The 15,092-nt window shown below is 37.4% G+C and overlaps 1 protein-coding gene across 9 annotated transcripts in view; it reads right to left on the reverse strand.

Moving 5' to 3' along the window:
* Positions 1–12,760, reverse strand: part of dysf (dysferlin, limb girdle muscular dystrophy 2B (autosomal recessive)) — a 72,169-nt gene extending 59,409 nt beyond the window's left edge. For 6 of the 9 annotated variants that reach the window (XM_079867085.1, XM_079867086.1, XM_079867087.1 and 3 more), the window contains exons 1-6: positions 9,791–10,219; positions 4,858–4,913; positions 4,636–4,727; positions 3,017–3,122; positions 584–698; positions 190–407 (exon numbers count right to left, since the gene is read on the reverse strand). In XM_079867085.1, the coding sequence (XP_079723211.1) occupies positions 190–407; positions 584–698; positions 3,017–3,122; positions 4,636–4,727; positions 4,858–4,913; positions 9,791–9,884 (681 nt within the window). In that variant the 5' untranslated portion in view covers positions 9,885–10,219. Of the gene's footprint in view, positions 1–189; positions 408–583; positions 699–3,016; positions 3,123–4,635; positions 4,728–4,857; positions 4,914–9,790; positions 10,220–12,357 lie in introns of those variants that run through there. The other 3 variants (XM_079867089.1, XM_079867088.1, XM_079867082.1) reach the window with 1 other exon arrangement.
* Positions 12,761–15,092: the final 2,332 nt, after the last annotated feature.

Here is a 15,092-nt window from a genome sequence, read left to right on the forward strand (position 1 = left end):
GAAAAGTAATTTTTGTTGTTAGCATATGCTAAAAAAAATTCCAAAAAAAACCTATTGAAGATTATGAAGGTGCCATATTTTCAGACGTCTGTAGAGACTAGCCACACATGACAAAGCAAATTGTGGATTCATAGAGACATACAGTACAGAGATGCACACCCAAACAAAGATTCATACTTATATACACACCTGGAGGTCCTGGGGTTTGTCAGACAGAGAGGATTTGTTTCCCTGGCGTTTCTTTTTCTTAAGGCCATGGTTAAAGTTCGGTGGAGCCTTCTTGGGTGGTGCTGTAGGGGCCCCGATATCCTGCCCCTGTGGCCCTGGTGTAGGTTCAGGCTCCTCCACCACCTCCATCATCAACATGCTCTCAGTGTCATCCTCGCCCAGAGTGTCCAATGAGAAAACTACACAGTCATATACATAAGTCAAATGAATCACATTACACAAATATGTCATAATGATTCAGCCCTTGGTAAACAAATTAGAGAAATCAAATCTAGGCAATGAAACTTTTACATCCTCTAACAGTGCATGTGTGTATGAATGGGACACACTGTATATATTATGTTAGTAGACTGACCTGTAACTGTGTCCAGCTCCACTGGATTGTGCTGGGCCTCTGGGTGTGGAGGAGGCTGGAAGATGGGCACCATCCCTGGAGGAGGGATGTAGGAAACCTGCAGGGTTACTGTGGCCTGGCAGAGGGAACACAGATTGAAGATGTTTTGACACTTCTCAGAAAGACTGAAGAAAAGAGCGCAAGATCTGCAATGATGCAACTACAAATGTGCAACAAACATTTGTTTCCAAAAATAAATATTTGCTGTAATAAAACTCATAGTTGGAACTCTGATATTTTCTCATTATATCACAGGCTGCCGTCAGTTATTCCTTAATACATTTATTTGTAATCTAGAATCTTAATAATTTTGAGGTGTATTGGTCCAGAATTATATTTATTATTCATACACCTACAGAAAACAAACACACAAACTACATCTGCAATATACAATAACCTGAGTATACTAATAGATGATAGATGTAATACTACAGGCATAATCTGCACTACCATACAAAAGTTTGGGATCAGTAAGATTTCTTTATAAAAATAAAAATAAAATATTTTTATTCAGCAAGGATGAATTAAGAAATTTTTATTTCAGATCAGATTACCATTTCAAATAAATGATGTTCCCTTTCAGTCAGTTACGTTCAACGTTATATTGATTCTGACGTATAGGGTCTCACTTGGGAGCCCAATCACGTTCGGGTAGTAAGAAAACGATCCAATGAAGATTGGCGAGTGAGATTTGCAGCGTTTATTGATGGTTCGTGTTAAGATCGATACCTCTTGTACCTTGAAAACATTGCTAAACTAGATCACAAAACATCGCGAGCTGTCGAGCTTCCCAATAAGTCTAGGGGTCCATCTCATGGCATCTCATTTGGAGCTCCTGCGGAGGATGAGATGTCAATCGCTGCATCAGAGGGTGGACTTAAGTCTTCTTGGGATGAAGAGTCAGCAGTACTGCCCCCTTCTGGGAGAATGGTGCAGGTTGAGTCGGACCCAGCGTTGCCATGCTTTCCCGGGCCGCTGCGAGCGTCTGGCTTGAGTGGAACCCTCCACCCTGCCCTGGATGTTGCGGTTGGACGATTGGTTTGGCCCCGGGTTGGGCCTCTACGCTCAACCTCGCTGCCCCTCCGCATGTGCGTCTGTAGTTCCACTGATGCCACTGGCACGGAGTTTGGGGGTCTGGCTAGCGCTGCCCAGCCCATCTCATTGATCAGACTTGGCTATGCAATTCAGTTCGCCTGGCGCCCCCCAGGTTCAGCAGCATCCTGTTTACCTCATTGGCAAACAAAGACCCCCCCCCGTCCCTGTGGGTTACGGCCGATCTTGGATCTGTGAGTCTTGAACCGGGCCTTTCATATGCTCCCGTTCACCCCCAATATTGGTTTGCTGCGACTGACCTAAAAGTACTTCGATGCTTTGATTTTGCCTTGACACAGACCATTCCTATGGTTTTCTTTCAAGGGACGGGCATACCAGTACAAGGTCCTTCCCTTTGGTGGAGGGTTCCCATGCCCTGTTAAGGGAAGTGGGCATCTGTATTCTCAACTATCTCGACAACTGGCACATTCTAGCACACTCTCAAGATCTGTTGTGCGAGAACAGGAATCTGGTGCTCAAGCACCTCAGCAGTTTGGGGCTTCGGGTCAACTTCGGGTCCCCTATGCAGAGTATCTCTTTTCTCGGCATGGAGTTGGATTCGGTTAACATGACAGCCATCTCACAAAGGAGTGCGCCCAGACGGTGCTGAGCTGCCTGAACTCATTCAGGGGCAGAACAGCTTTTCCACTGAAACAGTTTCAAAGACTCCTGGGGCATATGGCATCCGCAGCCACTGTAATGCCACTCGGATTGTTGAGACCGCTTCAGCACGGCTGAGTTCCGAGATGGGCATGGTTCATTATTTTGTAGCATTTTGTATTTGTGTATCATTGTCAAATTGAAAAATTACTTATCAAAGTTCTAAATGAAGATGTAGATGTTTTGGGAGGGGTGGGAAAGAAAAGCTACATGATGGAGTTGTTTTTAAGATAAGGCCGGCGTCAGGGTGATACCTTATAATGTACTTTCCTGTAATTATTTCCGGTTTCAGCTATTTCAAGAGCACACGGATGCAAAGGAGCTAAGAAAACCAACTCCACCTTTCCCTCTCCTTCGTTCTCTATCACCCAACGTCAAACTACACGCATAAATAACCACACAATTCCAGGAAGTGGCACTCTGTTGTGTAAGAAATAGCCTTGTAGTATTTCTTCAAAATGTCTTTCTTAAATTTTTTTTGGGACAGGGTTGGCATGAATTTGAGATACAAGTGAGGTACAGACTGTGGTATGTTGCTACCAACAATGAAGGTCCAGGCTTCATGTAGTTCCATCATTCAATGTAAATGTAAATGTGATAGACAATGTAAAATGAAATGTGAAGACAAACAGAGAAACGCACCCCAGTGCTGTTCCTTTTGGTGTCTACCAGGGACACAGTGAAAGTAGCAGCTAGGTTTGGAGAGTTGAGCACATCTCGAAGAGCTACTCGACACTCCCCCAGAAACCTGTGAAGATACACAAAGGGTTATTTTAACAAATGACATGCTATTTAAAGATGAGGATTAACTATCTGATGCCAAGAAATAAAACACACACACACATACACAGTTACTAAAGCTAAAACAATTGTGACACATGACAAGTCATCTGACCCTGAATGACAGTTTTTTCATTGTCTGGACAACTTTTCTAAAAATTGCTGTTCTTCTGTGGCTTTCTGAGGCTCAGATAAGGTTTAAAAGGAAAGAGAAGACATGACAAACCGCCCTGACTCACTTCCTGTGGGCATTCCCTTCAATCCAATTGGCTTTTCCTTCCTTTTCTTTTCCTCCTCTCCTATTACTTTATTCCATCATTAAAGTGACAATATTTCACCCAAAATTCTGTTATGCTAATATAGTATTCACTGACCTTATTTTCATCTCTATTATGTATTTGTGATTAAGCATTTACTGAGTGTGTAGTATATCATATTCACATGACATTTTGAGACAAAGCCTATGAACAGTTAATACATTTTCCTAGGTCTGACATTGAGAGTTAAAAGACCAAACTGAATTTCAGGTCTAATGATGTAAAAATATGCTTTAGATCAATCAAAAGTGTCAGTAACATTATTAAAAAAAATCCATTTAAAATAAATATAGTTCTTTTTAACTTTCTATTCATCCAAGGATCCTGAAGAAAAATGTTGCACGGTTTCCACAAAAAATATTAAGCAACACAACTGTTTTCAACATTGAAAATGTTTCTTGAGCACACAATCAGTACATTAAAAAGATTTCTGAAATGTGTGACTAATTTTGCATTGCACTCACAGGATGAAACTACATTTTAAAATAAATTAAATAAATCCTGCACATTATCAGTAGGCTACTTGCACACGTATCAAAATAGCTTTAACAATATTTCGGTTCTATGACCTTCATCAGGCATATTAAATAAAATAAATCAAAATAGAAAACCGTTATTTTAAACTGTAATAATATTTCACAAAATTATTGTTATTGCTGTATTTTTGCAGCCTTGGTGAGACTAAGTTATATTGCTTAGAAACTTAATTTAAGTGTCAGAGTGGGATTCTGTAGTAGATCAAAGACTGTATAATGTAATATAGATACTAATGTGAAAATAGATAATGCCTATGATTTTAAAAACCTTAGCCCCTCATTAGGGTGGCATTCAATACCTTTATAGATGTACAAAGTGGCTTAAAATCAGATTTAGTAAGTCCTATATCAGCCTAATGTCATGGGTATTAGATACAGAAAAAAGCCAGTTGGGAACCATGGGAACGCACAGCATATTGCGTGGCTGTTTACCACATTCCACTTATACCACTAGTCATTTAAACAATGGCGCATTCCATAAATTCTAAAGCTCTCCCAACTGAATTGTTAAGCAATTGTTTTATGTTGGCAGAGAAGTGGCTTTTGCAGATTATTCTGAGACGCTCTTACATTCTCATGAACAGGGAGTAAAAAGATAGAACATGAGAGAGAGAAAGAACGACCTTACCTATTCCTGCCCATTTTCTCATGGTCCTTGACAACAACATGAAGCTCTGCTGCAGAATCTAAAGGAACTCCCTTCAAGTCCCACTCAAAGCCCTGGAAGAAAGAAAAGGGAATGATGAAAAAGGAACAGAATTGGAAAGCATTATGGAAAGCATTATGGTAACAAGAAGTATTAGTGGTTCATTGATATTAGTCAATTAGATGTAAGAATCAATTAACCAACCTCGTTCCAGACAGGACTGACATTATTTTTGATGATTTTGGTCTTCTTTTTTGTTCCTACAAGAACATGAAAAAAGGAAAAGTACAGTTGGTGTGTTTGTGAGTTTTTCATGAGATATACACTACCGTTTAAAAGTTTCAAAATAAAGATTTGAAAAACTATTTGATTAGGGAAACATCTTTTCAGATAGGGCATATGAGGACAGTCTATCTGACGTTATTTTTTGCAGTGGCTGGCCTCCAATAAATCCGTGATGACAATGTTTCAGTGAGAGGAAGATGGACAATGGGTACTAACTTCCACCTGACAAATACAGATGAAAGATTTCCAGAGGAACACAGATTATAGGCTTGACATTGAGCCTGAATTGGTGAAGGACAATTAATAGTTGATCTAATGAGCAGACACACATTGCCCGTGTGTTTTGAGACCTCTTGCTACATTAGAGCTACAGGAGTCACATGCACAAACAAGTAGGCTAATAGTATGACTTATCCATTGTATCCATTCAAATCACCACTGGTCAGTCACGCTATAAAGTGTTTTAGGAAAGAGCTCTGTTTATCTTCCTGTTTTGATCGTAGATGTCAAGAGATGTGAATAAAGTAAAAACAAGGTCCTTTGGTAGATATACACTCAGTTGCATTGTGGGAAAACCCTCTTTGCCTTCCTGAAATAGACCAAGAGCCAGAAGAGGACAACAAAAGATTCAGGAAAAAAGCAAACACTGGCATGCTATGACATCCTCGACCAGAATGTGATGGAAACTGGTTGGAATGTTCTTAACCATCTGACCCTCAAAGTCTTGGGCTTTATTTGGTGTGTATTTCAAAAACATATCCGATACTAGTCAATGGGTGGATACAATCTGAGAAATAGCCAGCAAACCATACCTTCAAGAAGTATGAGTTCAAAATAACAAGACTGAGATGCTGGAGTTTCAGGCCCAGTCTTAATACATTTATTCAGTTAGTGTTAATAAAAGTCAAAAGAACCCGTTCTTCGGTACCAAGTCAATACTTACATTTTAAAAACTGCAGTACTGTTCCGCTTATTGTGACCTATTACCTTAACGACAGGAGTAAACCTGAATCGACACAGAAGGCCTAATCCATATACAAAGTAATGCACTAATCGGTGTCATCAGTGTTAATACCAGTTAAACTTTTACTAACTTGTACAATCCAGCCGTCACTTTTTTGACTGGGTCTGCCTTGATTATGATGCGTACTTGTCAGTCACGCGTTTATTTGTACTATATTTAAAGTTTTGGTGTATAATTCCATTGCTCTTTTCTCTTCTCTTTTCAAAATGTATGTATGATGCGTCAATTTAAAATACCTTTAAGTCATTACAGATATCTTAAATAGTATTTAGACTAGTAAAAACGTATTAAACGTATACTTACTAGAGTAACTTGCAGATATCTCTAATAATCATTCTGACTTGTCAAATTATAATTATGACTCGTCAAAATACAACTGTAACTATTTAAAATATATTTATGGATAGACTATAATTTGATATGCCAATTCCGCCTACTAGAGTGTGAGCACACTGTGGACAGCGTGAAAAAGGTTTCTATTTACAACGTTGCATTGTTGCCAATTACAGACATGTTTGTTGAGCGTATGAACGCAATGGACAATCATAGGTGTTTTTTAAGGTACACAAAACTGCATGTATTTTGCGGAAGAACATTATTTTGGTTTTGCTTCGGGTCTGCGTGACTAGGCTTAAGAGATATAACCAGCTTAGATGGAAAGGATCTCAAGCTGACTAACTGAAGATGTTACTGTAGCTATACACATTAATAGACATGGTACTTCCTTGAAAATAAATTCCAAAAAAAATTTAAATGGGTGATTCCCTAGAGAGGTTCGAGATTTAGTGTGCTAACCAACGCCACTCCTACACCATACAAGCATCGAAGTAGCCAGAGCAACTTTTCTCTATTTACGGATATGAGAAACCATCCTGTTAGGTCTAAAATATAAACACTTATAATGGGCTTACCATGGTAAATCAGGGTAAGACAAAAACACGTTTTGGAAGAAGGATTGATGATGTATTCACATTTTGGTTAATTTTGAACAAAAAAGTTACATAGTGCGCCTTTAAGTTAGTCATAATCTGTTCAAAAAAAGTCAGAATAGATCCGTGCATTGTGTCTTGCGGTGTATTGAACAAGACCTGCCACTTGCTCTATTACCTGGAATTTGTTTTTATTTTGTTTTTCTTTTTAATACTTCTTTTTTTATTTGATCTTTTTAAAGCAATTTTTACTTATTTAAACGATATTTAAAGGCTATATGCTAATGTTTTAATGTATCATTTACTTATGAATAGCATTTAGAATCAAACATTTTCATTTATTTAATATTTTTCATTTTCAAGTAAGAAAAGTATTAAACTAAAATAGTTACAATAGTGTTACGGTACCCAATTTGGCACAGAGAACTGTAAAATTTTAGGGGTATTGGTACTGACTGAATTGTTGGTATTGTGACAACACTAGTTTGTATTAAACACAATCTAGATCTCATTTCTAGATGCAGAAGATACTGATACCATTTCAGCACTGCCAATAGTCTACATTTCTCTGTACAAAGTCTCATTCTGTATCTCTCTCTCTCTCTCTCTCTCTCTCTTGCGCAGTCTGCATATATTGTTGCTTACTCAGAGCTCAAACTAAGGACTCTGGCAGTTGGACCAGGAGGATGATTTGCATCTGTGATGTCTATAAATGGAGATGGTATTTGATACCGTGCCTGAGGATAAAAACACTTACTGCAGCTACTTTTATGTCTTCCATCCCCTCTCCCTAACATTCACATAGACCGGAAGACACACTATATACACAAACAAATAATTAAGAAAACACAAGATTGTTCTGATTACAATGCAATCAGACCAGTTAGTATTGGCAGCAGTCTGAAACTAAAACCTAAAGATACATATCTAAACAATTATTAGAACAAAGTAAATGGAAAAACAAATAATAAAAAGGTGTGGCCGCGAAATGTGTTACAGTCACAAGCCCTAAAGTAGTGACCTACTAGTTGTTCAACTCAGAATAAAGGTCAGAACACCTTATTTTCCTTCAATTGTTTGGTGTCATTGTTTATAGAGTGGATAGAGTGACTCAGTATCTGTTTCTGACAGAATGAGGGGAAGCCTTTACATCACATGAAAAAGAGGTGGAAAAAGAGATGACCCTCAGTAATGATAAAGAGAGGAAAGCTATGGCATAAAGTGCACGTTTAATGACGTTTCATTAAAAAAGGGGCTTTAATGAATCTTTCTAACAAAATTTAAATAAATGTAATGAACAAAAAAAAATGAATAAAGTAACAAGAGAATGAATTAAACAAACAAATGAACTAATCAGTGTTAAAGGGTTAGTTCACAAAACATCTTTTTAATTCTGCCAATAATTGCTCACCCTCATGTCATTCCAAATCCATGAGACATTTGTTTATGAACACAAATGAAGATATTTTTTAATGAAATCTGAGTTTTCTGTCCCTCATTTGACAGCAACTACCACTTTCAAGACTTCATTAAAGAAATCGATATGACTGCAGTAGTTTAACCTCAGTTATATGAAGTGACGTGAATGCTTTGTTTGCGGAAAAAAACAACAGCAATTTACTACTTTATTCACAAAATATTTATCTGCAACATGCGTAGTTGCATAGGCTGATATAATAGTGAGTTTTAAAATTACTAACACTGAAATAAATATAAGGCTAAATATACATATATATTTTTTAAAATGACAAACGCGCATAACAAATTTGCTAAAAATTAAACTAAAATTTAAATAAAACTAAAATAAAAAATTATTTAAAATATGAATAAACTATAATAATATATAAATAATGCTAAAATAACACTGTAACGAATGAATGAATATGTAGCCAGATATAACCAAATTTGTGCTGCAACTATACAGCTCTCTTTGTAAAAACCAAAAGGATAAATCTCTCACAAGTATATCCAAATGAAAGTCAGAAAATCTGTTTTCATGATATTGACGAAAACTGTTTCCAAAGATAATGATCACCAATGATCTGCTAAATAACACAGGCAGGAACTGCATTGTTTCTCTGAGCATCCTGCAAAAGCACATCAGAAAAGAATTAAATGAAGTCATACTCAAAACAAAACCTCAACTTTATTAACTTAATATTTATCAACTTAATTATACTCATATGATTTTGTTGTTTTATAATAATTGACAATCAAGTGGGATCACGATATAAGAAAGAAAGTGAAGAAATGATTTTGTTGCTATGGCAACTCGGACTACAAAAACACTTCAAGCTCATCAATCCCACACTCACAAACGCATGTTCCTGTACATCCCTGTGCTGGAACAGGAAGCATGGAACAATGAGAGGAACTGCCACTCAGTTTGCAAGGTAGTCTAAAACCAGTGCCTGTCACATTCATTCATTCATTCAACACAATAACTTATAAAATCATTAACAGAGCTCAGATTTATCCAGAAATCTTTAAGAATATCTAGCATTTTCCAGTGATATAATAACATCACTCTGCTATAGACTGTAATGATCTATTGATCTATCTAGAGTAAAGTTATCATTTGTCATATATTTCTCAGAGATCTATCTCTACCTCTCAACAAATGTCAGAATGACCTGTCAAAAAGATCCTTCTAACTCTAACATGAAATTATTTAATCATTCATTGTGTAAAATAGTAATATTTTTAGTAAAGGGGAACACCAAAGTTCTGCTCTCATGTTTCTTGTCCAGTTTGAAATTACAATCCCTGATAATTTTACATAAGCATCCACAATTAGCATCCATCAACCCAAAAGAGTCTCAAAGACCGAAATCTGAAGATCTTACTTTTTCATGCACTCAAAAAGCCTGTCAATCATATTTTCGGTGTCAATTCTTACCTCTGAATGTGATGCTAGCAAGTGGATCGCTATGCCTCTCCCCCTTTTCTACATTTCTCAGGTTGGTCGCCCTCTGTAGCAAACACCTCAACATGCTGCCTTGATGCTCAAACTCTCCAACAAGAAACAGGCCAAACTAGCATCAGACCACAGAAGAGGGACAGATCCCGGCAGGACCCCTGCAAAGGTTTCTCTGAAGATAAACGCGTCCTGTGATCTTTAGGTCCGAAGCTGAAGATGAGCGTGATGTCCAGAATAGAATGTATCAGAGGTTGTAAAAGCCCACCACTATCCTGAGAAAATCAATTTCTGCCTGCGTCTTTGATAAGGCGTCTTCACAATCTTCCCTTACAAGCACTTCTTAAGTGTGTACACAGAGACTGTCATGTAGGAACGTAGCGTACTCTGGACCACACTTTCCTCTCCAGTGACCCTGCCCATAATTGAAGAGGAAATTTAAACATTTCCTGCGGCTTGTTCTTCTCTCTCCTTATCTACATTTTCCCTCTTACTATATTACTTTTACTTGTATATAGAAACCTTAAAGAATATAAAATCTTTATAAAATGCAGTGAACAACATCTTTTAACAATTAGTGTAAGCAAAGGTATTTGCGGATTTAATGTTACCTGTAGAGCCTACATCAATACACTAAAATCCACTCATTTAGGCACTTGCGCACATCAGTTTATCTTAGAGAGTTCTTATATTATGTCAGTCTGTTATACTTCAAGAGTTTCCATGGTCTCTGTGTAGGCTTGATAATGGTTAGCTGACATTTCCAGTCGAGGAGCACCACCTACTGCCATGACTCAGTCAGACTGAACTGCCATGACTGCTCGTTTTGTTTTTATGTTCAAATACTTTCAACTATCCTTAATATGTAGAAACAACTAGAAGTTGATTTAGCTGAAAAAGAAGAATACTTTGGCACTAAATACAGAGCCTCTTAACCAGCCTGACACAGCAAAAGTGGCTCGGCCAATTGCTTGAGTCTGGAGTGACTCTGCATTTGACCGACCAATCGCAGATGGAGGGAATGTTCACGAAAGTGAGGTCTTATTTTTGCAAAACATTTTGCTTATGCTAGCCTACACACTTTACCATTTAGCTTATAAACCATCCACAAAAAAATGGATTGAGATGTCATGCTAAATTTACACAGCAAAGGTGGCACTTCTGACTTCTGATCTTTCCACAGACTTTTTAATGCTGCTCAGAGGTGGCATAAATGCATTTACACAGCAAAAACTGTTTACTTTCATAATAGATGTTGAGGTGGGTCAGAGAAATCATAATTTAGTCTGACATTGCAACTTTACACTGAATTTTGAGCAGGCATAGACCAGCCTTAACTAGGCTGTGTATAGATATATGAATGAATTACAGGAGGTTTAGTCAAAACATGGGTCATTATTATCTAGATTTCTGTATTTGAATTGACAGATCTTCCAAAACCTCAGCAATAAAAGATGCAGTAACAAAACAGCACGGATCAAATCAGTAAAACGAACACACTCTCATTATAGTTATTCTAAAACACACCACTGAATGGATGTAATGAATGGTAATGCTCTATTGTATTGATCTGATATGGTGTGGTTCACAGTAGCACTTTAACATAGCCATCTCTGATTGTGCCTGCTGGTATATGATTGCCTCATGACTACAACAACGACAAGCCTTCTATTGAGCAAACAAGCTGCATTTCCCAAGAAACACAGAGGGTATAACCCCTTAGGGAAATGAACTCCTACTTGTGTCTGTGAGGGGGTAGATAAACAACATTTGGTGCTCAAGAAACTTTCTTATAATTATCAATGTTGAAAACAGCTGTGCTGGTAAATATTTTTGAGGAAACCATATTACATCGTCTTTATTATTATCGTCTTTACTGTCACTTTTGATCAATTTAATGCATGCTTGCTGAATAAAAGTATTGATTTCTATTTTTTTTAAATGGTAGTGTATATAGTAGTAGTGTAGTGTGGTAGTGTGTGTGTGTGTGTGTGTGTGTGTGTGTGTGTGTGTGTGTGTGTGTGTGTGTGTGTGTGTGTGTGTGTGTGTGTGTTTGTCTTAATATTAAATGGTATCATCGTAATATATTTACAAAAAAAGAGAAAGAAATCAAAGAAACCAACCAACAGAACACCTGGCTGACACAAGAGGAGCCTCTCTGGCCTGTCTTATGAATTATGGGCCCCTAAAAGCTTTGAACATAAAGCAAACAGGAGCCCCACATTGAACCAATCTGTGATGACATAGCATCTCATAGAAACACAGAGCAGCTCTGCAGCACTCATTCAGACACACATATTCCAAGTGCAACAGGACACCCATAAACATACACGAGAGAGAGAGAGAGAGAGAGAGAGAGAGAGAGAGAGAGAGAGAGAGAGAGAGACTGCAACTGCTTTTCCAATAATAGCCTGCTTGATGGAATGTCAAAAGTAGGAAGACTGACAACAAGGCAGTGAAAGAGAATGATTGTGCAGAAAAGAAAGTGCCAGTCTAAGCAAACATATTTGATACAAAACCCTTCCTTATTTACCTGGTCTGGCTCCTACCTTCATAAGTGACGGTGCAGTAGGCATCGCTGATGTCCTCATCATGCGTCAGCACATTCTCTGCGCACAGGATAAACACACGCAGCATGGGTGGACAGTAGTTACTGCAGGTTCCACTACTAGTAACACTTCTGAATCACAGTACAGCGCACTGTGGTCCCGCACAGAGATGGACCACTGGGGGTGTGTTAGGATCCTAAATAAGTCCCCAAAGAATCAATTTCACTCCACGACTAGAAAATGAAAATAGATGAAGAGAATAAAGAGAGGAAAGAAAGAAAAGCTCTGCTACAAACTGTGCATAGGACAGCAGTCTGATGGGACTGTAGCTGGTGTAGTTGCTGCCCCTCTTCCTGGCAGCTTGCACACACTCACACACACTGGCTCTAATGCCCCCGAGTCTGACTCATACACACTCTGTCCTTTCAATCACAGACTGCAGCTCCTCTTAAAGGCACAGGATGCTTTTGGTCAGCACCTGTTAAAGCAACTGTGACTCAAAAGTTTTGGGAAGTTCACTTCTCCTGCTGTCTATGTCTCAAGTAAACCTCTCCTTTAGAAAACAACAGAGATCTCATTATAAATAGATTTTAACATTAATAACAATGCCATTAGGCCAATAAATTATTGTTCATTATACAAAATATTTATAAGGTTGTATACTTAAAATTTAAGTCATGCAAGCAAAAATGGTTTGACAGTGCCAATGGCCAAAAACATCCACCCAAAAGTTTGCCATTTTCCTGACACTATTAAGAATGTGTGATTCCAATTTAAATGATTGAGTTTGAGTATATTAACATTTCTTACAAACACGAAGCCATCCATCCATTCTCCAAACCGCTTGTCCTCTGTAGGGCCATGGGAAACATTAAGACATTATTTCTAAGACAATACTACACTAGTGTCACGACGTCTTATTTAGCATTCATTTTTATTATTTTAAAAGCATTAAATCATGCTGGTCAATGTCTTATAGAATACCTGGGTTTATGGCTATGTACTGTACACTGTAAGATAAATATTATTTTCTTATGTGTATTCGATCAATGCAACTGCTTATACATGATCAATTTTGTTAATCTTACATGAGTTCCATAGATTTCCATTACGTAACTTTTAAATCATGAAAAGATATGCGTTTTTGACATATATACATGTGTGTGTAAAACAGTGTTTTTATTGTGTGTATTGAAAACAGATTTTCTACCTTTATAGTTTATTAAGATATGCTTCTGATAGAGGGATTATGGAAGGAGGACAAAAGTAATGGTTTCAAAAAAAGTGTTAACTGTTTAAGAAAGTAAGCGGACGAACTGAAGGTTAACTGTCGCTGCCCAACAGAGTTTATGGCTCACATGTAAAGGTTAGATTTGACTGATAAATATGGAAATGTTGTAAGTTATCTGAGGCCTTACATTTAAATACTTATCAGTTCAAATCTAACCCTTACATGTATAGTATGCCATAACCCCTGTTGGTCAGTGATCTGCTTGAAACCTACAGTTCAAATACTGAGAACAGGCCTCCTCAATTCCATCACTTGGTAGAAGACTCAGATATATTGTCCTTTTTATCTCTTTTCACATTCTCTCCCTCTCTGATGTTACAAGTTTGATCTACAAATGCTGTGAGAAGCAACTTGCGAATAATGCCTCTTTCTGCAGTCAAGGTCAGTAGGCCTGGGGAGAGTCTAGGAATCAGATTAAATGTTTCCAAATAAAAATGTATTTACGTATGTCAGGTGGGCATATTATGGAATGATGAGGAAGACCAATGTGGATGAAGATGAACCGGAAAGTGTACATCTATGATAAAAGGAAATAATAGGCGTTATGATAATCTGTTCATTTGTTTATCAAATCATTTTTGAAAGTCTTTGTTCAATGATAACTAAATATGTATGATTTTACTGAATAAATACTCTTTTTTTTTTGCTTAGAGCTCATTTTGTAGCTTTCTGAGATATGTTTGGGTTGTAAGAGAGACTACCCTGGATAGTGATTTCAGACAAATACATTTTATTTGTAAACCATAACAATGTTCTGGCATCTTGTGTGTTCGGTATCTGCTCTTTTTGACCCAAGAAATATTGCAGTGAATTTTAACTAAACCACCGTCAATAGAGGCATTGTGTTTTGTATTGGAAGGCTGCTGAAACTGAAAGTGTTCTATTCCCTATTGTGACGTACTGTATATCCATGTGAAACGGATTCTCGAACAAGATAAAATGTAGGGCAGGACTTGATTTTGTTTATTGGGAATTGATTGGATCGTTATTTTGTTATGGTTTGCTATTGCTGTGATGTCATGTGAGTGACAGGTTGTCCCGCCCTCACACCAGTAAACACATCATCAGAAGAGAAGAGATGATGAGAAGAGGGATTATGATTTTGATTAAAGATTACGTGGACACATGAATTAAAAATGATGTGCATCGATAAACCATTTATAATAAATACTCCAATACTCAAAATAAGAATTGTCAATTTTGATTTCATGGTGACTTTTAAGTGTTTCCATATCCTCTTATTACAAGCATTTTGGGCTTATTAGTTTTTGGCTTATAAAACGATCAAGTTCATGGAATTATTAAAGTGGGCAGGTGCGGGTTGGGATATTTAAGTCTTGTTTTTAGTACAAAGCATTTGGATTTATTTAAATTTATTATGGGTTTGTTCTTGTTTGTAGCAAGATCTGAGGAGAGTCCCTCTTTCCCTGTGTTTTTATTGCAG

Source organism: Squalius cephalus (genome assembly GCF_949319135.1).
Source record: "Squalius cephalus genome assembly, chromosome: 3".
NCBI lineage: Eukaryota > Metazoa > Chordata > Actinopteri > Cypriniformes > Leuciscidae > Squalius > Squalius cephalus.